This window comes from Nothobranchius furzeri, chromosome 1, assembly GCF_043380555.1.
Source record: "Nothobranchius furzeri strain GRZ-AD chromosome 1, NfurGRZ-RIMD1, whole genome shotgun sequence".
NCBI classification, from domain to species: domain Eukaryota; kingdom Metazoa; phylum Chordata; class Actinopteri; order Cyprinodontiformes; family Nothobranchiidae; genus Nothobranchius; species Nothobranchius furzeri.
In genome coordinates this window covers 92,872,103-92,896,363 of record NC_091741.1, presented here as the reverse complement: position 1 = coordinate 92,896,363, position 24,261 = coordinate 92,872,103, and the positions used below count along the sequence as shown (strand labels likewise).

The 24,261-nt window shown below is 39.8% G+C and overlaps 5 protein-coding genes across 18 annotated transcripts in view; all 5 read left to right on the top strand.

Annotated features, from left to right (window-relative positions):
• Positions 1-24,261, top strand: part of LOC107376386 (protocadherin gamma-C5) — a 344,488-nt gene that overhangs the window by 222,507 nt on the left and 97,720 nt on the right. The window lies entirely within an intron of this gene.
• On the top strand, positions 7,456-10,116 carry LOC129154314 (protocadherin beta-16-like). Its single transcript, XM_054734112.2, has one exon. The coding sequence runs from the start codon at positions 7,717-7,719 to the stop codon at positions 10,114-10,116; it is 2,400 nt and encodes a 799-aa protein (XP_054590087.2). The 5' UTR covers positions 7,456-7,716.
• Positions 12,482-15,624, top strand: LOC107396879 (protocadherin beta-16). Its single transcript, XM_015976724.3, has one exon. It carries the CDS (start codon positions 12,482-12,484, stop codon positions 15,038-15,040), a length of 2,559 nt encoding a protein of 852 aa, XP_015832210.3. The 3' UTR covers positions 15,041-15,624.
• On the top strand, positions 15,766-18,759 carry LOC107396881 (protocadherin beta-16-like). Its single transcript, XM_015976725.3, has one exon. The coding sequence runs from the start codon at positions 16,261-16,263 to the stop codon at positions 18,757-18,759; it is 2,499 nt and encodes an 832-aa protein (XP_015832211.3). The 5' UTR covers positions 15,766-16,260.
• On the top strand, positions 19,479-21,884 carry LOC107396882 (protocadherin beta-16). The gene has a single exon (XM_015976726.3). The coding sequence runs from the start codon at positions 19,479-19,481 to the stop codon at positions 21,882-21,884; it is 2,406 nt and encodes an 801-aa protein (XP_015832212.3).

Below are 24,261 nucleotides of genomic sequence, written 5' to 3'. Positions count from 1 at the left end.
TGCTCTGATGGAGTGCTCTCCCGCTAAATGCTAAAGTAGTATACAACTGTCAGACACTTTTGGATTTATGCTGTTCATTTTTAGACTTTGTGGAATCAAATCATTATGGATAGAAATCCACCTACATTACCGCCGCAGGGGGAGGCGTTCTGGTCAGCAGGTGAAGCTCAAGTCAGCTTGGTTGTTTTTCCACGCTGGGCGTGGGTGGTGTTGCTAGATGCTGCCGTTTGTCCTTTTCTCCATGACCTTTGGATCCACCAAGGTCGTGCCTGGTTCCTGTGTCGAGTGTTGGATTTATCCCAATCGTCTCTTCCGTGCTGCTCCCGGATTTTTCAGCATGGTATCGGCACTCAAATCTACGGCTTGTGGAGCAGATTCTTGGGATTAAGGATAGCTCCGATGCTACACTGAAATGAATTTGGAGCGGCATTTACTTAAAAAAGCTAGGACAGTATTTACACACATGAAGTGCTTGTAATTTTTGCTCAGGCTATTTTTAAGTAATATATACTTTCTAGAACCAATTATTTGTTATGAAAAAGACCCAAGTAAATTTTACAGGCAATACTTACATATAGCTTGTACTTTTTACTCACTTTAGTGAAAGTTGCTGATGTTTCTTTGTGTTTTTTACTCCACTTTTCTTTGTTATATTCTATCAAATTATAAAGTAATATTTATTAATAATGTTTTTGTTAATATAAATTGAAGTAACTAGTAAAATAATAATCTATTAAATAAATATTTACCCAAAATAAAAATTTGCACACACTGGATACTTGAAAGACATTTTTATTTAACATTAGAAAGTTTAGATGTTTTAATATCTATATAACATTGCACATGCATGGCCATCAAACTTCTTAAAGTTCAAAACAGTGCAGTGACCAATATGTGAAATATTGTATGAAGGTAGTAGAGATTGATATAAACCTCAATATTAGAGCAGTTTAAATGAATAAAAAGCTACACTTTAAATAACTGTCAGATAACTGACACAAAATGAAAAATTGTTTGTGCTGGACAAAAGCACAAGTGGCACTTGACCGCTCACTGTAAATGTTTCTTGTGCAGAGATGGACTTTTGCAGACATTTTCAATACGTCAAGCTCAAGGAACAGCTTCTGAAACACTTAAAACGTATATTTCAGTTTCAGTGGATAACTTAAACTGACAGCATAGATGACTCCCATGAGGAGGAGGCAAGCGTCTGTCACACTTTCGCAGTCTCCAAAACCTCGGTCCCCTCAGTGACAGACATGAACACAGGATCTTGGTGTTCCTGTGCCACACTGGCATGGATAACAGCAACCTTCATCAAGTGATTTTTGCTGTCCTCTTTCGCCGCTTCTTGGCTGATACCCTGAGAAAAAAAAATAAGCCACAATTAGAAATAACCATTAACAGCTTCCAAATATAAGAAACAGTTAACAAAGAAAAATGTTAAAATAAAAAAGAGGTATACTCAAATCAAATAATATTCACATGGCACTTTTTTAATGTCAAGTTACACAACATGCTTCACAGAGTCTGACCCTGAGACCCCACAGAAAAACTGTTTATGGGGCTATCAAGACCGACAGGAATCAACACCTACAACCACAACGAGCGCAGCCACAGTGACTACCCTGGTCAGGGCACAGAGGCGCAGAGCACTCCAGCCTTTCAGGCTGGTAACATTGCGCTGCAAGATGAATTCTCGTGAGATTTGGAGTTTTCCAAACTCAGGAGAGTTCATCTTGTACAGCTCCAATTCAAACCATCTGACCTCTGACCAAAAATAGACCTACCAATCGTGTGTCAGCACTGTGCTGTAGGGTGGGAGTTAGTTTTGACAATCGTATCAAGCGTCCTAACTTGGCAGCAGCCAGCCAGGCACTGCCTTGCTCATCCTCCAATCAGTTCAATATATTCTACCAGAGAACCCTCCCTCTTTCAGATGGTTTCTGCTGCAGAGATTCCAGATCTAAATGTGTAGACTCGACACGGGGCTACACATAGAGATCTGGCTGCTGCCAGTTTATCAGGCTGGAGCTGTCAACCGGAAAGCACTCATTATGGTTGACCAGATCTTCTCCCAGTGTGGAAGGTAACTTAAGTGGCATGTAACGGGAGGGCAAAGTTAAGAGACAACAGTGCACCGGCAGCGCGCAACTTTTTCTGTAAAATGTGTTTATAATTATTTAAGTCACTCGGTCCAGCAAGTATAATCTTTACCACATCTAGCTTTGATAAAACGTGAACTTTAATTAATGGGGCCTTTCCAGGTGAAAAGGTCACGTGTCAGCAAAGCTAGTTAGCTGTTAACTTAGCTAGCTAGCAGGAAAAAGTACCATTTGCTACCACAGCTGCTTTAGGACTAACTTAAGTGAGCCAACGAGGACGCACAAAGTTTGTTTCACTTAAAACTTACCATATTGGTTCCAATGTGCAAGTTCTTTCACGTCTCACTCAATGAAGTCCGCCAACATGTATGAAATGTGGCTCGTGGGCGAACAGCACCTGTCTGACAAAGGCCTCTGAAATGTGGGGAGGGGCTCTGACATCATGCTCTTAATACAGAAGGTTGTCGGATTAAGTTAAGTCTCTCTATTACATTTTACTTAGAAATATCAACTGATTAAGCCAACGAACTGATTAAGTGAATATTACTTGGATTGAAGGATTACATTTACATACAAAACTGAGGAAACATAATTACAAACAATTGCCAAGTAATGCACTAGCCTACATGAAAAATAGTGAATTCACGTTGTTTAGTAGAATTTATATAGATAGTTGAAATAATAATTACAGGGCCAAAAAATCATTTATTTCAGTGTACTTCCATAAAGTTCGCTTCAATGCCAGGTCCCTTTCCAATAGGGTTGTCACGGTAACCTGTGTAGCGGTAAACCCCGGTAAAAAAAGTTGACAATAATAATAACCGTCTTGTTTAAAAAAAAACTATATTATCTTGGTGGGTTTACCGTGGCTGCGGTGTAGGCGCGGTGACCCTTACCAGCCACCGTATAATCTGCTGAAGTTGCCGGCGGCACATGCGCGCTTTGTTGTTTACAACCAAAACTTTCTTGAAGCTAAAGCTGAAATAATGGCCAAAGGAGGAGATGGCAGCGCTCAGGAGGACATTTTTTATCCCTCAAAGACGACAAAGTCGGAAGTACGGGCATCTTTTGGATATTTGAAGAATGCTGAGAGACAGTTTATAGAAGACGGGCGGCTATCCTGTTTGCAGCACGTGCAGAAAAAGTGTCTGTGAAAGGCAGCAACGCTTCAAATCTCATGACACATCTGCGTGACCATCACCCACAACTCTACAGTCAACGCAAGGCAAGCTAACGTTAGCGTTTTAGCTAAAATGTGTGATCCGAGGATTTGGGTTGAGGGAGAATGTAACGAGTCGCTATATAAAGCAGCCGCAGCGCCGCTACCTGCATATAAACCGTGTCGCGGACTCCGCCATGTTGAAATGACGCTATGCATTACGGGGCTCCCAGGGGCAGATAAGAGTTGATCTCTCTCTGAGAATAATTATGAATTTAACAATGATTACTGCCTGATGACATTTTCCCACATCTGCAAAGCTCACTGGAAGGACACAAACCGAGGACAATATTTTCCTGATATAGGGTTTATTACTCAAGTAAGGGTAAAAAAGTATCTGATTAGAAGGCTACTTGAGTACTGAGTATCATCTGATCTAATATTTTTTAAATGATTACATCAAACAGACAAAAAATAAGAAGTTATGGGCAAATATTGGTATTTTAAAGACTAAAGGGAAAAAATGTAAACAAATAAACAAGATAATTACATAATAACACATTTTAGGCTAAATTTAGGCACAAACTGAGGACAATATTTCCTGACATACAGGGTTTTATTTAGTTGTCTGAAAATGTAACGCGTTTAAAAAAATACCGCGATAATACCGAAAACCGTGATAATTTTGGTCACAATAACCGTGAGGTTAAATTTTCACACTGTGACAACACTACTTTCCAATAAGTCTTTTATGTTGAGTGACTTATTTGGTGAGCAAAATCGTTCTCTTCTCTATCTGACTGAGATGTGGGGGTGAGCTGGGGAGTCCAGTTTGTTTTCTGAGCTTGTTCCACCTGGATGCTCATTTTTTAGCAACCCCTGTCTAGTGGGCCATGGGAGCGGCACGGCAGTTGTTTTTAGGGACGACATTTTTTGTAAGAAGATTTTTTTCCCTGCTCTAGTTTTGAACTCAGCCTTTTTGAACTGGGTCGGATTAAACCATTTCTCTGTGCAGGGATTTATAGACCACCAAGATACAATAAGGATTTTATGGATGCATATTCTGATTTTTTTGGCTTGTTACATCACAATGGTATGATAGACATATTATGGGTGATTTTAATATTCATCTTTACTGTCCAAATAAACTGCTTGTGAGGGCATTTTTAAATATTTTGGACTCTTTTGATCTGAATCAACTTGTTGCTGCCCGACTCATTCTGATGGACATTTGCTGGATCTTGTCATGACGAGGGATGTGTCTGTGACTAATTTGTTGGTTCAAGATGCTGTTTTTTCTGATCATTGTCCTATTCTGTTTGAAGTTCTAGTTCCTTTCTTACCTGCATTAAGTAGTTCCCAGTCTAGCAGCAGAACAATTGTAAATTCTTCCACTGCTACACGATTTTTGACGGAGTTTCTTAATCATAACTTGTGTTCATCTGCTGATGTTGCTGTTTTTGAAAACATATCTACTACTGAGCTGTTGGAGACTCAATGCATCTTGTGTCTTTGTTTTAGATCAAATTGCACCCAATCAATCTTGCAGACCTAAATGTAAGTGCAAGCCATGGCTGAATGGTCGCACTCATGCAGCAAGAAGAGAGTGCAGGAAATGTGAGTGGATCTGGAAGTAATCCAGGTCCCTGGCCTGTTTTGAAGACATGAGGTTTGCATGGAGCTCATATCAAAAGGCTGTAAAGAAAAGAATTAATCTACTATTTTATCTGATATTATTAGCACTATGGACATAAATTAAGAGCACTTTTTTTCTTCGGTGGATGGAATTTGCTGGTGGACTTGAAGCCTCTACGACATGCTGCTGAGAGGTTTCTGGCATATTTTATTGGTAAAACTGAAACTATTCGATGCTCAAATTCCCCAGTAATCTTGTTTGACTGTTGATGATATCTGTTTTGATTCAGCTATTTTGAATTATTTTGAGTCTGTATCTCTAGTTATGTTAGATGAAATTGTTGGAAGCATGAAACCATCTGGCTCTGCCCTCGACATTTTTCCATCTTCTATTGTTAAGGACGTTTGGCCAGCTGTTAAAATATGCTCCATAGTGTAACCAATTCTAGTTTGCACTCAGGGGAAGTTCTGAAGAGTTTGAAAAGAGCTGTCATCAAACCCCTTCTCAAGAAACCGGATCTTGTTGTCTCGGTATTATTCAATTATCGACCTATTTCTACACTGCCATTTCTTTCTAAGGTTCTTCAGAAAAAGACAATTATGTAAAAGGCAATATATTTATTGAAATTCTAATCATTTTTCAGTCAAGCTTGTTTAATCATTCCTGTTTTTTAATGTTCCTTTTTGCAAAACCTTGCTTTTGATATTTTTCAAATACAGTATTTTTGGTTATCATTTTTGTCAGTAGCGCTTTGCATTTTTATAGCAATACATTTTAGTGAACGTGTAACTTGAAAACAACAGTTACTCACTCCTTTTTCATCAAATTTGGATTTTTTTTTTCAACAAACAAGGGAAATAACCACTTTGCCCTCACCACCCTTAACGACTTTATGTGTTTTAATTAGTTGTGTTTATTGGTTTATTTAGAGAGGACAGTGCACATAAACACTCTGTACCGTTCCTTTGTGTAAATATGCCAGATGTAGACAGGCTATTTTTCATCTTTAGTCCTCTTTAGTCCTTAAGACAACAACAATAAAGTGAAGAGACATGGACTTTAAACATTTACATTATTTTCAACTAACCCTGTAATTTTTTTTAATCAAATTTCTCGAACAGGCAGTTCTACAAATGGTTCACAAGAGATTAACTTTAACTACAACCGTGTTCCATTGTGAAAGCAGTGAAGGAAGAGTCAAGAGTTCTTATTCGATTCCTCAATTTTCCTATTTAATTGACATCATATTTGATTTGAGAACTTACGTTCATACACACCTGGTTTTATTATTAGGAAGAATGTCCATTGATTGCATGTTCAGCCAACTATACTTTTATTTATTTGTTCATTTATTTATTCGTTTTCTTTTCCTAACTGCTTTCATGCATGTCTACCATTTATTCCAGGGTTTCTTGAGTCTGACAACAGATATTAATCAAACTCTGTCTAGCAAATATTTATAACTTTACTTTTCTGTTTTTAAATATTGATATTAACAATTCTGGACTCGTGTGTAATTATTTAAAATACACGTTTGGTTGTTTTGAGTCAAAATCTTGCTATTTCTTTTTTAGAATTGCAGGTGTAGTTTTATTTTCTTGGAAAAATGTTTTACTTTTCCTGTCTTTTCATCTTGTTGCAATATAATAAAAAGGCTCAGTTAAAGCATCTCTGTTGTAATATATATAATCAATAACACTAAATTATTCATAGTTTAAAGAGCAAGTCACCCCCAAATAAACTTTTTTGCTGATAAACTAAATAAACGAGTGTCTAATCGTGCTGCAGACACGTGTCGTCAATAATTTGGCACTTCAATGCATCTTAGTTAAAATTTAAATATTCTGCCTAAAACTGGCAGTGTTGTGCCGTTGTCAGGTAAAAACTCTGCACTGTAGTGTAATTTAAATCTGCCACCGCTATTGGCTAAGAGGTATGCTATGATGTAAACTGGTACATTATGATGTCACAATGCTGTCGTGAGCGTGTGTGTGTGTGTGTATTTGTTAGCAGCTCTGCCCTCTCGGTCTGCTAGGCAACAACATGTGTTCCATTTCTCAAACATGAAGTGGGAGTGGAGTTGGACTCTGGTAGGGGGTGACTTGCTCTTTAATAAACAGCTGGACTATGGCTTTTCAATTGTAATAGTTCAAATGTCATGTCATTTTAAAGGATTCTTTGGACGTGTTATAGAACTATTATACTCATTGATCGTCATGGTAACTGAGGTAACCTGGGGAGAAGGGAGAAAACAGTCCCTTCATGACGCTGCACCTGCATCATGTTTGTTAATCTCATGCTTAAAATTGATTGATTATTTGTCAGCAATCGTCCTACTTTTAAGAAACAACTCATATATATATATATATATATATATATATATATATATATATATATATATATATATATATATATATATATATATATATATATATATATATATATATATATATATATATATGCATGCTTCCCTGGTATTTCTTCAAGTTTAAATTCTGAACTGCATTCTGCAGTATTGTGGTGTGGACTCGTAGGGCCGCTGTTGGCTTTAGTTTGGAAGGTTGTGTGCGTGTATGAAGCCAACACATTCTCACCGTCGCCATTATACAAAGGGAGCTCGATGGACATCGATGGACAGTATTTGGAGAAATCAAGAGGAGAATAAATAAAATTATCGTTTGTTTGTTTTTCCCATGATATTTCTCTACTGGGCGGATTTTTTGTCGGCCAGTTGAGAGCTCATCTTTAGACTCTTAAGCGCTGCGTTTTCATGGAATAAACTGCCAATCTTTGAACGGAGGAAATTTGAAGAGACAATGAATCGGCAAGTACTGGCCTTTCTCTCTCTCCTTTTTATCAATGCAGCATTTGCGCAGATCATCTATTCTGTTCCAGAGGAAATGCCAAAAGGTTCTTTACTGGGAAATATCGCTCGGGATTTAGGGCTGGATATTAAACGTTTTATTTCAGGCAAAGCAAGGATCCATACGAGGAGCAGCGACGAGTACGTGGAGCTGAACCGGGAGAGAGGACTCCTCCTTGTTAAAGAAAAGATCGACAGAGAGGCGCTGTGCGCAGAGACGGAGCTTTGTTCTCTAGAATTCCAGATCATTTTGGAAAACCCAATTGAATTTTACATGGTCACAGTCCAGATCACAGATATTAATGATCATCCACCTACTTTTGAGAAAGGGGAGATTCAATTCAAAATTAGCGAGTCTGCAGTAACTGGGGCAACATTCGTTCTAGAAAGAGCGGTGGATGACGATGTTGGAATTAATGGGGTAAAAAAGTATGATTTAAAACCATCAGACCATTTTGCTCTGAAGCTCTACAACAGCGCTGATGGAAACAAAAACGTAGAGATGGTTTTACAGAAGCCTTTAGACAGAGAGAAGCAGGAGCAGATCAATCTGGTGTTAACGGCTGTAGATGGAGGAGAGCCGCAGATGTCAGGAACGATGCAGATTGTTATTACAGTCTTAGACGCTAATGATAATGCTCCTGTTTTTACACAGAAAACATACAAAGCTACAGTTACTGAAAACTCACCTAAAGGCACCGTTGTTGCTACAGTTACAGCATCAGATTCAGATGAAGGCTCCAACAGTAAAATAACATATTCTATCACTAACACACAAGGAAATGTAAGAAAAAGTTTTGAAATAAACCCAGAAAACGGTCAGGTTTTTTTAACTGGAAACATTGATTTTGAAAGGAATAAACATTTTCAAGTAAATATAGGAGCAACTGATGATGGAGGGCTGACAGATTCATGTAAAATTATTGTTGAAGTGACAGATGTTAATGACAACAAGCCTGAAATTAGCATAATGTCAAAATCAAATATAATCTCGGAGAATGTTGAGATCAATACAGTTGTTACAGTAATAAACATAGAGGACTTAGATTCTGAAAACAATGGAAAGGTGGAATGTTTCATTGGAGAAAATTTACCATTTATCTTAAAATCATCCTCAAATAATTTCTATAGTTTAGTGACAGACAGCGAGTTAGACAGGGAGAGAGCCTCTGAGTATAACATCACCGTGAGCTGCTCTGATGAAGGAGTGCCCTCCCTCTCCAGCAGCGTCACTCTCACCTTACAGATCTCTGATGTGAACGACAACGCGCCTGTCTTTGAGAGGAGCTCATATGAGGCCTACATTGTAGAAAACAACACACCAGGTCTCTCTATATTCACAGTGAAAGCCACAGACGCTGACTGGAACCAGAATGCCCGTGTTTCTTACATACTGGAGGACTCCTCCGTTAACGGAGTTCCGGTCTCCTCATATGTGTCCGTTAGTGCTGATAGCGGAGTCATCCACGCAGTGCGCTCTTTTGACTACGAGCAGATCAAAGACTTCCGGTTTCACGTTAAAGCGCAGGATGGAGGCTCTCCTCCTCTCAGCAGCAACGTGAGTGTGAAAATACTGATCCAGGACCAGAACGATAACCCCCCTCAGGTCCTGTATCCGGTCCAGACTGGAGGCTCCGTGGTGGCTGAGATGGTGCCTCGTTCAGCAGAAGTGGGCTATCTGGTGACTAAAGTGGTGGCTGTTGATGTGGACTCTGGACAGAACGCCTGGCTCTCCTATAAACTGCAGAAAGCCACAGACAGGGCGCTGTTTGAAGTGGGCTTACAGAATGGAGAAATCAGAACTATCCGTCAAGTGACTGATAAAGATGCTGTGAAACAAAGACTGACTGTTATAGTGGAGGACAACGGTCAGCCTTCTCGTTCAGCTACAGTCATTGTTAACGTGGCGGTGGCGGACAGCTTCCCTGAAGTGCTGTCGGAGTTCACTGACTCTACACACGACAAGGAATACAACGACAACCTGACTTTTTACTTAGTCTTGGCTCTGGCTGTAGTTTCCTTCCTCTTCATCACCTGTTTGGTGGTTATCATCTCAGTGAAAATCTACAGATGGAGACAGTCTCGCATCCTGTATCACTCCAGCCTCCCTGTCATTCCATATTATCCACCACGTTACTCAGACACGCTGGGGACAGGAACTCTCCAACATGTGTACAACTACGAGGTGTGCAGGACCACTGACTCCAGAAAGAGTGACTGTAAGTTCGGCAGAGCTGCTAGTCAGAACGTGTTGGTAATGGACCCCAGTTCTACAGGAACCATGCAGAGGATGCAGGGTGAGAAGAGCATCCTGGATGAGCCTGACTCTCCTTTAGAGGTTAGTTGTCTTTAAACATTCCACCTACAATATTTTATATTAGGTTAGCCGACTATGCTTTTTTCCTTCCATTTTGAGGGTTTGTTTTATTTAAACCTTTGGAATCAAAATATAAATCACATGCTACAATCATTAGGTCATTTCCAAACTGACATCCATATCTCATGCATAGTACGCTCAATTTGTTGAGGGGGTTGTCCATCAGACCTTTGTCGGATCGATCCCGGTTCCTGCCAGAGAATGCTGCGGTTGTGTTCTTGGGTAAGACACAACCCACCTTGCCTGCTGGTGGTGGTTGAAGGAACTGGTTGGGCCAGTGTTTGGCAGCCTCGCTTCCATCATTGCACCACAGGGAACCTGGGGCTATATTTTAAGTCATCAGCAGCAGCGTGTGAGTGTGTAGATGACTTATCGTTGTGAACTGCCTTGGAGGGTTGTAGAACCTTAGAAGGCACCATACAGAAACAAGTCCTTTATCATTCATAATAGTAACATGTTGTTTAATTAACACTATCTGTAAAACAAACACAAGATACTTGAATTCAATTGTTTGGTGTCTTTAAATAATATTTTACACATATTTTGTTTGGCATGTTTGTAGGACAGAATCCAGTGCTTAAATAATTTTATGTTTTCATTGCAGTTATGATGAACTTGAGTGAGTACTGTAATCTTCCTGAAATCTGTACAAGGTCTCTAGCATATAAACTGAAGTATTCATTTAGCATTTTTTTTATAATCAATGTTGGGCTTTCTTTAGACAAGTTTCCAGTGATCAGACACAGGTTGATCACTTCCTTGAACTTGTAGTATATATATATAAAACCTCTTTAATTAGCATAACTCTACTTCAAATGGTACATTAGTTAAGTTTTTATGAATCAGACTCTCCTAGAGAGGTCAATTTTGAAAGAGTTTCTCTTCCCTGAATAAGGTGTTCAGCCAGTTTATTTTCTCTTTTCTGTTCATGATAGAATCTAAATTCATCTCCTTGAAAAAATGTATGTAAACAAAAGCGTCCTGTTAGAGGGAATAGCTTTACATAAGTTTCAGTAGAGTAACAAATTCAATTTTACATTCCTACAACCTAACTATCATGATTATAATATATAGTTTTGGTTAGTTTATTGCTTGTTTGCTTGTTTGTTTGTGGTCGGCTCCTAAACAGTTTTCATTCAGCTTGTTGGTTCTTTCAGGACCTTGGACAGCAACATTCATTGTAGTAGTAGTAGTACCAACCTTTATGTGTCTGGTTAAACTTCGCCTTTTCACTGCGTGCTTAACCTTTTAATCATAATAACTAAATCAATTGTTTAATTTTTGAATTTTATAAAGCAATATATACAAAAAAAGAGAAATTATCATTTTATAAGTTCATCAGCATGTGTGTTCTGAAAGTTTCAATCGACATGTTTCTTTCTCTTTCGCTCTCTCATTTTCTGAAACTGTGTTATGTTCTTTGGTCTGAGACAATCTTCAGTTTTACCACAAACAAGCCACATATTATTATGTTTTTAATAGTTAATATTTCTTTCTCCCGCATTGCTGTTGTGAGGTTTCCAGAAGATCAAATGAGCGATTTCTAACTAAACTTGACATAATTTTTCACTAATCTAAAAAAAAGGTACGGGAACATTTGTTTTGACTTACGTTTGTCTTCCATAAAGTGTTTGGTGAACTTGGTTGTTTTTCTGATTTAGTTAAGTTTGGTAAACTCGACATGAACTCTACATTTCTTTGCTAGTTGTAACTAACAGGATCTGTTTGTTTATTATTTTATTTAACTTTTTTAAGTGTTGTTTTCTTATTCATTTTTTTCTGTCTTCTCGTTTAGCTGCTATTTATAAAACTCTGGTTAAAACTCTCCTTCCTCCAATCTGGCTTGAAATTTTTTAACACACCGTTTACCTTTTCAAAAATATGCTGAGATGTTTTCTGAGTTAAATATTCACCAATTTACAAAAACAGTTGTTGGCAATATGTATCTTAGATCACTGTAAAATGTGTTTTTTTATTCCAGACATGCAATAATAGTATTTAAATATAAGTATTAGTATTTTCAACAAGGTGTTTAAGAAGAGCTTATACAAATAAATAATGTAGATTGTTATTGCTGCAGTTTTCATATATGAACTCTTAGGGCCGCTGTTGACCAGTGTGTGGATGAGTGTGTGAAGGATTTAAGCAGAACCTCCCTTGTTACATCGAGATCATAAAGACGAGGCAAAGAAGGAGAACATAACATTTTATTTTCTGGAATTCAGACGAAGATTTGTGACCCTCTTCGATTTATTTTGTGGATTATATTAAAATTAATGCTCACACTTGATTGGAATAACCAGAATTTTTCGGAAGGGCAAACATACATTCTGTTACCTCGATGAGAAAACGCACGGATCTAACAATGGAAGGACAGACGCTGCTGTGGTTTGCTCTTTTTTTCTTTAGATCGGGAAGCGGGCAAGTGAGCTACACCATACCAGAGGAAATGGCTAAAGGATCGTTAGTGGGAAACGTAGCAAAGGATTTAGGTTTAGAAACGAAGCGTTTTATTTCAGGTAAGGCTCGGATTTATACCTCGAACAGTGACGAGTACGTGAGGCTGAGTAGAGAGAGAGGAGTCCTGCTCGTGAAAGAAAGGATCGACAGAGAGGCGCTCTGCAAACGGACGACGCCCTGTGCGTTACATTTTCAGATTATTCTAGAGAATCCGATGGAGTTTTATAGTGTTACAATCCAGATTACAGATATTAATGATAACGCACCTACGTTTGAGGGACAGAAGATCGAATTTAAAATTAGCGAATCAGCGGTTTCCGGGTCCAAATTTGTGCTGGAGAGGGCTGTTGATCTGGATGTGGGGACAAACGATCTCCAGAAGTACGATTTAAACCCATCAGACCATTTTGCTCTGAAGCTCCACAACAGCGCTGATGGAAACAAAAACGTAGAGATGGTTTTACAGAAGCCTTTAGACAGAGAGAAGCAGGAGCAGATCAATCTGGTGTTAACGGCTGTAGATGGAGGAGAGCCGCAGATGTCAGGAACGATGCAGATTGTTATTACAGTCTTAGACGTTAATGATAATGCTCCTGTTTTTACACAGAAAACATACAAAGCTACAGTTACTGAAAACTCACCTAAAGGCACCGTTGTTGCTACAGTTACAGCATCAGATGCAGATGAAGGCTCCAACAGTAAAATAACATACTCGATTACAAACACTTTAGATGATGTGAGAAAAATATTCATCGTTAACAGAGAAAATGGTGAAATATCTTTGATTGGAAATATTAACTTTGAAGAGTCACAAAATTTTCAAATTAATTTGCGAGCAAGTGATGATGGAGGCCTGACGGATTCTTGTAAATTATCTGTAGATGTACAAGATGTAAATGACAACAAGCCTGAAATTAGCATAATGTCTAAGACAAATGTAATTTCAGAAGATGCTAAACTAAATACAGTTGTTACAATGATCCATGTTGAAGACAAGGACACGGGAGAAAACGGAAAAGTTAATTGCTTTATTCTCGAGAAAATAGAATTTTCGCTAAAATCCTCCACAAATAATTTCTACAGTTTAGTGACAGACAGCGAGTTAGACAGGGAGAGAGCCTCTGAGTATAACATCACGGTGAGCTGCTCTGATGAAGGAGTGCTCTCCCTCTCCAGCAGCGTCACTCTCACCTTACAGATCTCTGATGTGAACGACAACGCGCCTGTCTTTGAGAGGAGCTCATATGAGGCCTACATTGTAGAAAACAACACACCAGGTCTCTCTATATTCACAGTGAAAGCCACAGACGCTGACTGGAACCAGAATGCCCGTGTTTCTTACATACTGGAGGACTCCTCCGTTAACGGAGTTCCGGTCTCCTCATATGTGTCCGTTAGTGCTGATAGCGGAGTCATCCACGCAGTGCGCTCTTTTGACTACGAGCAGATCAAAGACTTCCGGTTTCACGTTAAAGCGCAGGATGGAGGCTCTCCTCCTCTCAGCAGCAACGTGAGTGTGAAAATACTGATCCAGGACCAGAACGATAACCCCCCTCAGGTCCTGTACCCGGTCCAGACTGGAGGCTCCGTGGTGGCTGAGATGGTGCCTCGTTCAGCAGAAGTGGGCTATCTGGTGACTAAAGTGGTGGCTGTTGATGTGGACTCTGGACAGAACGCCTGGCTCTCCTATAAACTGCAGAAAGCCACAGACAGGGCGCTGTTTGAAGTGGGCTTACAGAATGGAGAAATCAGAACTATCCGTCAAGTGACTGATAAAGATGCTGTGAAACAAAGACTGACTGTTATAGTGGAGGACAACGGCCAGCCCTCTCGTTCAGCTACAGTCATTGTTAACGTGGCGGTGGCGGACAGCTTCCCTGAAGTGCTGTCGGAGTTCACTGACTCTACACACGACAAGGAGTACAATGACAACCTGACTTTTTACTTAGTCTTGGCTCTGGCTATAGTTTCCTTCCTCTTCATCACCTGTTTGGTGGTTATCATCTCAGTGAAAATCTACAGATGGAGACAGTCTCGCATCCTGTATCACTCCAGCCTCCCTGTCATTCCATATTATCCACCACGTTACTCAGACACGCTGGGGACAGGAACTCTCCAACATGTGTACAACTACGAGGTGTGCAGGACCACTGACTCCAGAAAGAGTGACTGTAAGTTCGGCAGAGCTGCTAGTCAGAACGTGTTGGTAATGGACCCCAGTTCTACAGGAACCATGCAGAGGATGCAGGGTGAGAAGAGCATCCTGGATGAGCCTGACTCTCCTTTAGAGGTTAGTTTTTTGGATTCATTTACCCATATTTGCATATTTAGTTTTTTCATCGCTTCTCAACTACAGTATACCTTTTTTTTTTTTTTTTTTTTTTTGCTGTTGCCCTCTGTTCACAAACCATCAAACTCGGACAGACACACACATTGTTAACCCTAATTTTGAAAAATTGTTTCCTTGGAGCCTTTTTCAGAGAGTTTTTTGGAATCTGCTAGTGGCAGTGATATATTTATTTTGTGTACCATTTGAGATTCTTATTTACATTTTATTCCTGCTTTCCAGATGATTGCACCTGTTTTTTTTTTCGCTTCAGGTTTGCGTCTGGTGACGATTCTTGAGAGATCGCATTTTTATCATATGTATTTGTTTTTCTAAAGTATCAAACCTATCTGTTTGTTAATTTATTTCTGTCATTTTCAATCATTTTGATTCTGGTGTCCACCTCCCTCTTTTGTGCACACCGTTTTAGAATTAACTTAAACCCACAGAAATCATTTTCGTCTCCTAAACGATCAAAGTCTTGACTAACATTTTTAAAACTAATGTTTATTTGTTTATTCAGATTTTAAATGGCTTAACTGACTGTTTTTCTTCAGAATCCCTCGGTTATTTTTTCATGATTACGTCATTTGTTAAAGTTTGGAACTTTTTAAACTTTAAGAGCATTAGTTTGTAACAAAACTATAAATTCTAACTGCCCTTTTCACAATGTCTGAGCACCATGTACAGCGACACTTCCTCATCTTGGGCCTAACGTTTATTTGCGGTTCAATTTAATTGGATTGTTAAGCTTAATTTATGAGGAAAAAAGCTTATTTATTTTGCTTCTTATCTAATGAAAGGTAATTTGTCTTCAATTATAATTATACCTATATCATTTAGGGTTTTTGTGTGTTTTACGTAAACTTTGGGACAATTTATTTAATCATAAAAATGCAATTTTCAAAATAAATTATTGAAGTTAACCTAAACATGTGTACTAATATGTATGCAGCCCTAAATGCAGATTATTTATTTTAGTTTTTGTTTTTACACATCTAAAGAACCTAAAACACATTTTAAAACATCACAAAAGCTCGTGTAAAAGTTTAATTCCTGGTATGATGGTGCAGTTTTTATATATGAACTCTTAGGGCCGCTGTTGACCAGAGTGTGGAAACAGACAGTGGCTGGGCATCAGCACATCCTCCATAACATCGGCATAATAAAGAAAGACCTCGATGGAGTAAAAAGGCTCGCTGGGGAAATATGTTTTTTGGGGGAACGTGACGTGGAAATTTGCACTTCTCATTTTTCTGTGGAAACGTCAGGACATAAAGCTATTATAGGTGGATTTATTTTTCGTTTTATGGAATATTAAAAGGCTGAAATTCATGGATGAAACATCGGATAGAACAATGAGGCAAGTGACGTTGTTCGTCTTTCTCCTCTCGCTTGGTTCTGTAATCGGACAGGTCAGTTACACTATTCCTGAAGAAAAACCAAAGGGATCTATAGTTGGAGACATAGCTCATGATTTAGGTTTGGATACTAAACGTTTTGTCTCGGGTAAAGCTCAGATTTATACCCGAGACAGTGGAGAATACGTGGCGCTGGGCAGAGAGAGAGGAGTCCTGCTTGTTAAAGAAAGGATCGACAGAGAGGCGCTCTGCAAACAGACGACGCCCTGCGCGTTACATTTCCAGATTATATTGGAAAATCCTATGGAGTTTTACACGGTTACAGTCCAGATTACAGATGTTAATGATAACGCACCAACATTTAAAAAAAACGAGATTGTTTTTAAAATCAGTGAGTCAGCGGTAATTGGGTCACGATTTGTTTTAGACAAAGCTGTGGACCTGGATGTAGGAATGAATAGTGTTCACGGATATGATTTGAAACCATCAGATCATTTTGCTCTGAAGCTACACAACAGCGCTGATGGAAACAAAAACGTAGAGATGGTTTTACAGAAGCCTTTAGACAGAGAGAAGCAGGAGCAGATCAATCTGGTGTTAACGGCTGTAGATGGAGGAGAGCCGCAGATGTCAGGAACGATGCAGATTGTTATTACAGTCTTAGACGCTAATGATAATGCTCCTGTTTTTACACAGAAAACATACAAAGCTACAGTTACTGAAAACTCACCTAAAGGCACCGTTGTTGCTACAGTTACAGCATCAGATGCAGATGAAGGCTCCAACAGTAAAATAACATATTCAATTAAGAACGAAAACGATGAAGACAGTGGAGTATTCGAGATTAATAGAGAAAATGGTGAAATAATTGTGGTTGGAACTATTGATTTTGAAAAGTCTCGCGATTATAAAATCAGTCTGCTTGCCAGTGATGACGGAGGACTTTCAGATTCGTCTAAATTAATTGTGGAAGTTCAAGACATTAATGATAATAAACCTGAAATTAACATAATGTCTAAATCAAACGTGATATCTGAGAATGCTGACGTAAATACAGTTGTTACAATGATAAATATTGATGACAAAGACGCGGGAGAAAATGGAAAAGTTATTTGTTACGTAACCGAAAATATACCGTTCATGTTAAAATCCTCCTCAAATAATTTCTACAGTTTAGTGACAGACAGCGAGTTAGACAGGGAGAGAGCCTCTGAGTATAACATCACGGTGAGCTGCTCTGATGAAGGAGTGCCCTCCCTCTCCAGCAGCGTCACTCTCACCTTACAGATCTCTGATGTGAACGACAACGCGCCTGTCTTTGAGAGGAGCTCATATGAGGCCTACATTGTAGAAAACAACACACCAGGTCTCACTATATTCACAGTGAAAGCCACAGACGCTGACTGGAACCAGAATGCCCGTGTTTCTTACATACTGGAGGACTCCTCCGTTAACGGAGCTCCGGTCTCCTCATATGTGTCCGTTAGTGCTGATAGCGGAGTCATCCACGCAGTGCGCTCTTTTGACTACGAGCAGATCAAAGACTTCCGGTTTCACGTTAAAGCGCAGGATGGAGGCTCTCCTCCTCTCAGCAGCAACGTGAGTGTGAAAATACTGATCCAGGACCAGAACGATAACCCCCCTCAGGTCCTGTACCCGGTCCAGACTGGAGGCTCCGTGGTGGCTGAGATGGTGCCTCGTTCAGCAGAAGTGGGCTATCTGGTGACTAAAGTGGTGGCTGTTGATGTGGACTCTGGACAGAACGCCTGGCTCTCCTATAAACTGCAGAAAGCCACAGACAGGGCGCTGTTTGAAGTGGGCTTACAGAATGGAGAAATCAGAACTATCCGTCAAGTGACTGATAAAGATGCTGTGAAACAAAGACTGACTGTTATAGTGGAGGACAACGGCCAGCCCTCTCGTTCAGCTACAGTCATTGTTAACGTGGCGGTGGCGGACAGCTTCCCTGAAGTGCTGTCGGAGTTCACTGACTCTACACACGACAAGGAGTACAATGACAACCTGACTTTTTACTTAGTCTTGGCTCTGGCTGTAGTTTCCTTCCTCTTCATCACCTGTTTGGTGGTTATCATCTCAGTGAAAATCTACAGATGGAGACAGTCTCGCATCCTGTATCACTCCAGCCTCCCTGTCATTCCATATTATCCACCACGTTACTCAGACACGCTGGGGACAGGAACTCTCCAACATGTGTACAACTACGAGGTGTGCAGGACCACTGACTCCAGAAAGAGTGACTGTAAGTTCGGCAGAGCTGCTAGTCAGAACGTGTTGGTAATGGACCCCAGTTCTACAGGAACCATGCAGAGGATGCAGGGTGAGAAGAGCATCCTGGATGAGCCTGACTCTCCTTTGGAGGTTAGAATATTTACCATATCTAAATCGTGCAAGTTTTTATTTTTCATGGAATTGGTGTGTTTATTTATTGTTATGAGACTTCTATATCATTGATAGTGGTAATCTTTTTCACGTTCATAAAAGTTTCTCTTTTTACATAAATTTATTATTATACATTGTAGATATTGCTCCAAAGTGTTTTACACATTTAAACCTCATTTCACAGTTTCTCGTTAAATTTGCTATTTTTAGAAATCTTATTACTTGCGCCTTTTTAATTGCTGATTGTGGAAACAAAATCAGAACCTTGGACAGAGACACCCAGGTCGTAGCTTCTCCTTCCTGCATCTGTCCTTCCTCTCTCATTTTTTTTCCACGCTTAAAAAAGCAACTGTTTTAGTTGTGCTGTTTTCTTCACCTTATGCACATCTTTCTCCATTTTACTTGCCTATATGATGCATTTCAGGACACTAGTTTGAATAGTTTATTACTTTGTGGTTTAACTAAATTAAGCAGCAATTCACTTGTTTTTAAAACTCTTGTAGTTTTACTTTTTAAACTCAACGGGCCGCTGTTGGTCAATTTGTTGCTGATATGAACAGCATTTATAGCACAGACTCCATTACCACATTGACGTTTAGAGAAAGAAAGGAGAGGACACTCGGCTGCTTCGAGTCTCTCTGACTCCGTTTTGAGTCATTTTAAGCGTTCACTATCATTTTCATTGCGGCTGGATATTAAGGTTGTTTTTGTTTGTTTACTCTTGGGATTTTTTTTCTTCTTGGCAAACAACCCATCACCCATATTTAACGGAGCAAACCGCGGATAGAACAATGGAACGGCAAGTACTGTTTTTCACCCTGTTCGTTGTCGCTCCAGCTGTCGGTCACGTCAGCTACTCTATTCCAGAAGAGATGGTAAAGGGCTCTGTTGTGGGAAACATAGCACGGGATTTAGGTTTAGATGTGAACAGATTAAAATCGGGTAAAGCCCGCATTTTTACCAGTGACAGTTCAGAATACATCGAGCTGAGCAGGGAGAGAGGAGTCCTCCTGGTTAATGAAAGGATCGACAGAGAAGCGCTCTGCAGGCAGACGACGCCTTGTGCTTTACATTTGCAGATCATCTTGGAAAACCCAATGGAGCTTTTTCGAATAACAGTTGAGATCAGCGACATCAACGATAACAGCCCCACCTTTAAAAGTACCGAGCAACACTTTGAGATAAGCGAATCTGCAGTTGTGGGATCAAAATTTGTCTTGGAGAGAGCAGTGGATTTAGACATCGGGAGAAATGGTTTGAAAAATTACAGTTTAAAACCTGCAGATAATTTTGTGCTAAAATTAGAAAATCAGCCCGATGGGAATAAAAAGGTTGAGATGGTTTTACACAAACCTTTAGATAGAGAGAAAGAGGAGCAAATATATTTGATGTTGAAAGCTGTAGATGGAGGAGAACCTCAGATGTCAGGAACAGTAAAGATTTATGTTACTGTTCTAGATGCAAATGACAACCCTCCTGTTTTTACACAGTCATTTTACAAAGCAGCCATAAAGGAAAATTCTCAGAAAGGGACCACTCTGACACAGGTGAGTGCCTCTGATGCAGATAAAGGATTAAATCAAGAAATAGCTTACTCAGTGTCTTCTACTATTGATAGTGTATCTGACATATTTCAACTGAATATGAAGGGTGAAGTGATTTTAGTTGGTGAAGTGGATTTTGAAAAAGCTAAGTCTTATCAAATAGATATTAAAGCTAAGGACAGTGGAGGTCTTTCTGACTCCAGCAAGATTATACTTGACATTATTGATGTTAATGATAACAAACCTGTAATCAGTGTAATGTCAAAATCAGATTCTATTTCAGAAAATTCCCCCTATCACACAGTTGTTGTTCTGTTCAGTGTGCTTGATCCAGATTCTGGAAACAATGGGCGAGTCAACTGCAGACTAAATGAAAATATTCCATTTATTATAAAAACATCTTCAAATGACTTTTACACCATTGTGACAGACAGCGAGTTAGACAGGGAGAGAGCCTCTGAGTATAACATCACGGTGAGCTGCTCTGATGAAGGAGTGCCCTCCCTCTCCAGCAGCGTCACTCTCACCTTACAGATCTCTGATGTGAACGACAACGCGCCTGTCTTTGAGATGAGCTCATATGAGGCCTACATTGTAGAAAACAACACACCAGGTCTCTCTATATTCACAGTGAAAGCCACAGACGCTGACTGGAACCAGAATGCCCGAGTTTCTTACATACTGGAGGACTCCTCCGTTAACGGAGTCCCTGTCTCCTCATATGTGTCCGTTAGTGCTGATAGCGGGGTCATCCACGCAGTGCGCTCTTTTGACTACGAGCAGATCAAAGACTTCCGGTTTCACGTTAAAGCGCAGGATGGAGGCTCTCCTCCTCTCAGCAGCAACGTGACTGTGAAAATACTGATCCAGGACCAGAACGATAACCCCCCTCAGGTCCTGTACCCGGTCCAGACTGGAGGCTCCGTGGTGGCTGAGATGGTGCCTCGTTCAGCAGAAGTGGGCTATCTGGTGACTAAAGTGGTGGCTGTTGATGTGGACTCTGGACAGAACGCCTGGCTCTCCTATAAACTGCAGAAAGCCACAGACAGGGCGCTGTTTGAAGTGGGCTTACAGAATGGAGAAATCAGAACTATCCGTCAAGTGACTGATAAAGATGCTGTGAAACAAAGACTGACTGTTATAGTGGAGGACAACGGCCAGCCCTCTCGTTCAGCTACAGTCATTGTTAACGTGGCGGTGGCGGACAGCTTCCCTGAAGTGCTGTCGGAGTTCACTGACTCTACACACGACAAGGAGTACAACGACAACCTGACTTTTTACTTAGTCTTGGCTCTGGCTGTAGTTTCCTTCCTCTTCATCACCTGTTTGGTGGTTATCATCTCAGTGAAAATCTACAGATGGAGACAGTCTCGCATCCTGTATCACTCCAGCCTCCCTGTCATTCCATATTATCCACCACGTTACTCAGACACGCTGGGGACAGGAACTCTCCAACACGTGTACAACTACGAGGTGTGCAGGACCACTGACTCCAGAAAGAGTGACTGTATGTTCGGCAGAGCTGCTAGTCAGAACGTGTTGGTAATGGACCCCAGTTCTACAGGAACCATGCAGAGGATGCAGGGTGAGAAGAGCATCCTGGATGAGCCTGACTCTCCTTTGGAGGTTAGACCACATCTTTGTTTTATTTAAATGTTCAGAGTCAAGCTTCATCACTTTTATCATTTTTCTCTTCTTCAGCATTCACCTATCTTCACTTATACAATGTCAACACAATTTGTAAGCATCATCCTTATATGGCTTTCTTTACAAATGAAAATGCATGCAATTTGACACGTTTAGTCATCGTTATGTTTTTGTAAACATTTAATTCAATTTTACTGATCTATTGAATTATTATTCTGTAGGACTACTGCCCTGCATTTTTTGTTGTTTAACTCTTCTAATACACAAGATAAATGTATTTGTTCACCATATAAATAAGTTTGCAAATTTTAAAGGAGCCTCTTTATCACCTATTGTTTCAAACCAGGTCTGTTGTTTAAAAATAGGCATAGAAAACATACAGTCACAGGCTCTTGAGAACAAGCACTGAATAACTCTGGGTTGGACTATTAAACAAACTACCCACAAAATGTAGAATTTCTATTTTGATAAGATCATCATTTTTCACTTTAAATTTTCTGAGAGCAAACCTAGACATATTATTGTCATAAAGCACTCAACCAAAAAGGCTTTGTGTTTGAATGTTTACCGAACACCCCCACTGCACATCATACGAAGAGTTTATTTGCAAAAATCAGATAAAAGCCATGTTGATTTTAAAAATCAATGAAACCATCTAAAGTGCATATTAAAAGATACATTTTTAATAATTTATGTAAAAGATGTTGTATGATTTTGCAAATGAAATGCAACATTTTAAACCTTTAGGATGTTACACAGTTGTGTTAACACCATCAGTTTTTATCACTTTTAAAACATTGCAGTGATGCAGGGAAACGTTCTGTTCTGGTTCTGATGGACCTGGCTTTAGCTTTGGACACCTTTGACCATTACTTTCTACTTGATTAGCTAAAAAAACTGGGTAGGCCTCTCAGGAACAGCTCTGGAGTGGTTTTCCTCTTGTCTATCTGAGTGTTCCTTCTCTGTGGCTGTCTCTAAATTTTGGTCCTCCTTCCTCACCCATGGTGTCACACTAAGTTCTATGTTGGGGCCTCTATTGTTCCTCCTTTATCTGATCTCTCTATTTCACATTGTAAGCGCTCTTTTAATGGAATCTGGAAGTAATGGAAGTATTTTTATTGATCAACTGGACAATATCATAAACAATGGGACAGCAGTAGATCAAGAGGTAGAGCAAGTTGTCCAGTAAGTGAAGGTTGCAGGTTCGATCCCGCTCTGACCAGAGAATGCTGCTGTTGTGTCTTTGGGTAAAACACAACCCACCTTGCCTGCTTATGGTGGTTGCTGTGGCTATGGTGTAGCCCATCCCCACCAGTGGGAATGTGTGTGTGAATGGGTGAACGATTGATTGTATTGTGAGGCATTTTGGGGTGTTGTAGAACCCTAAGAAGGCACTATGCAAATACAGGTCATTAATCATGTTACCATAACTGTACAACTACTTTAAAGATATTGGCCAGAGGCAAAAAAATTATTAAAACCTCAGGTGAAAAATGTTTTTGGATTTTCCCAGCTGGGATTTTAAGTAAATCTGATGTTTTTTACTGGTGCAGGAAAACAAACAATAATGTCCGGTCTGAGCCCTGGGCAGCTGGTGATGTTTCACAAGGAAATCTGCTGAAACAGCTATAGAAACAACCTCCGACTCCGGTGTTTCTGCGGTAGCGTTACAGCAGAGAACAATGTGTCAGCAGTCAGATGTAGCTTCTGAAGCCTCTGCTAGTCGGTCAGATTTGTTTTTTCTCTGGGTTATGGCAACAAGAACGGATATTGGATTACCGGAGTAGTTCAACCGAACTCCAACCCCGCTAGCTAGATGTCACTACTGGAGGTGCAGACATGTTTTAGACCATTTGACTCAGAGGACCCGTGACCCGATTTGAGCATCGAGGTGGATACTGTTCATCTTTAGAACCAAAATCAGTACAGTTTGTTTACTTTTTAAAAAAATATTTCATTTCTGTGCTCCACCGAGAGCTCTAACCGAATGAGTTCTCAGCTGGTCTTAGCTGCATTATCTGGCCCAATATAATTCAATAATCTACAGATAAATAAAATAATGTGCTGCCAGTATTACCACTCCATGTATATGCTGATATAATTCCGGAAAGTATTTAACCAATTGCTTACTAGAATAAATCTTCCAGATGCTGGAGTAACTTGTTAGTTTGGCTCATTGTTTGCACTAAGCCAAGATGGCACGGAGGTTCTACCAGTCCACGGGTGATTTGTTGTTGAAATATGGAGATCATCTTTTAGATTATACCTTGTGTTAACAGTCCCTCGTGTTTTCTCAACATTTAAGACAGAAGAAAATAGTCGTTTATTCTTTATAGTTATAAATGTCATCAAAATGTTAAAGTGAATCGTAGTTGATTATTTT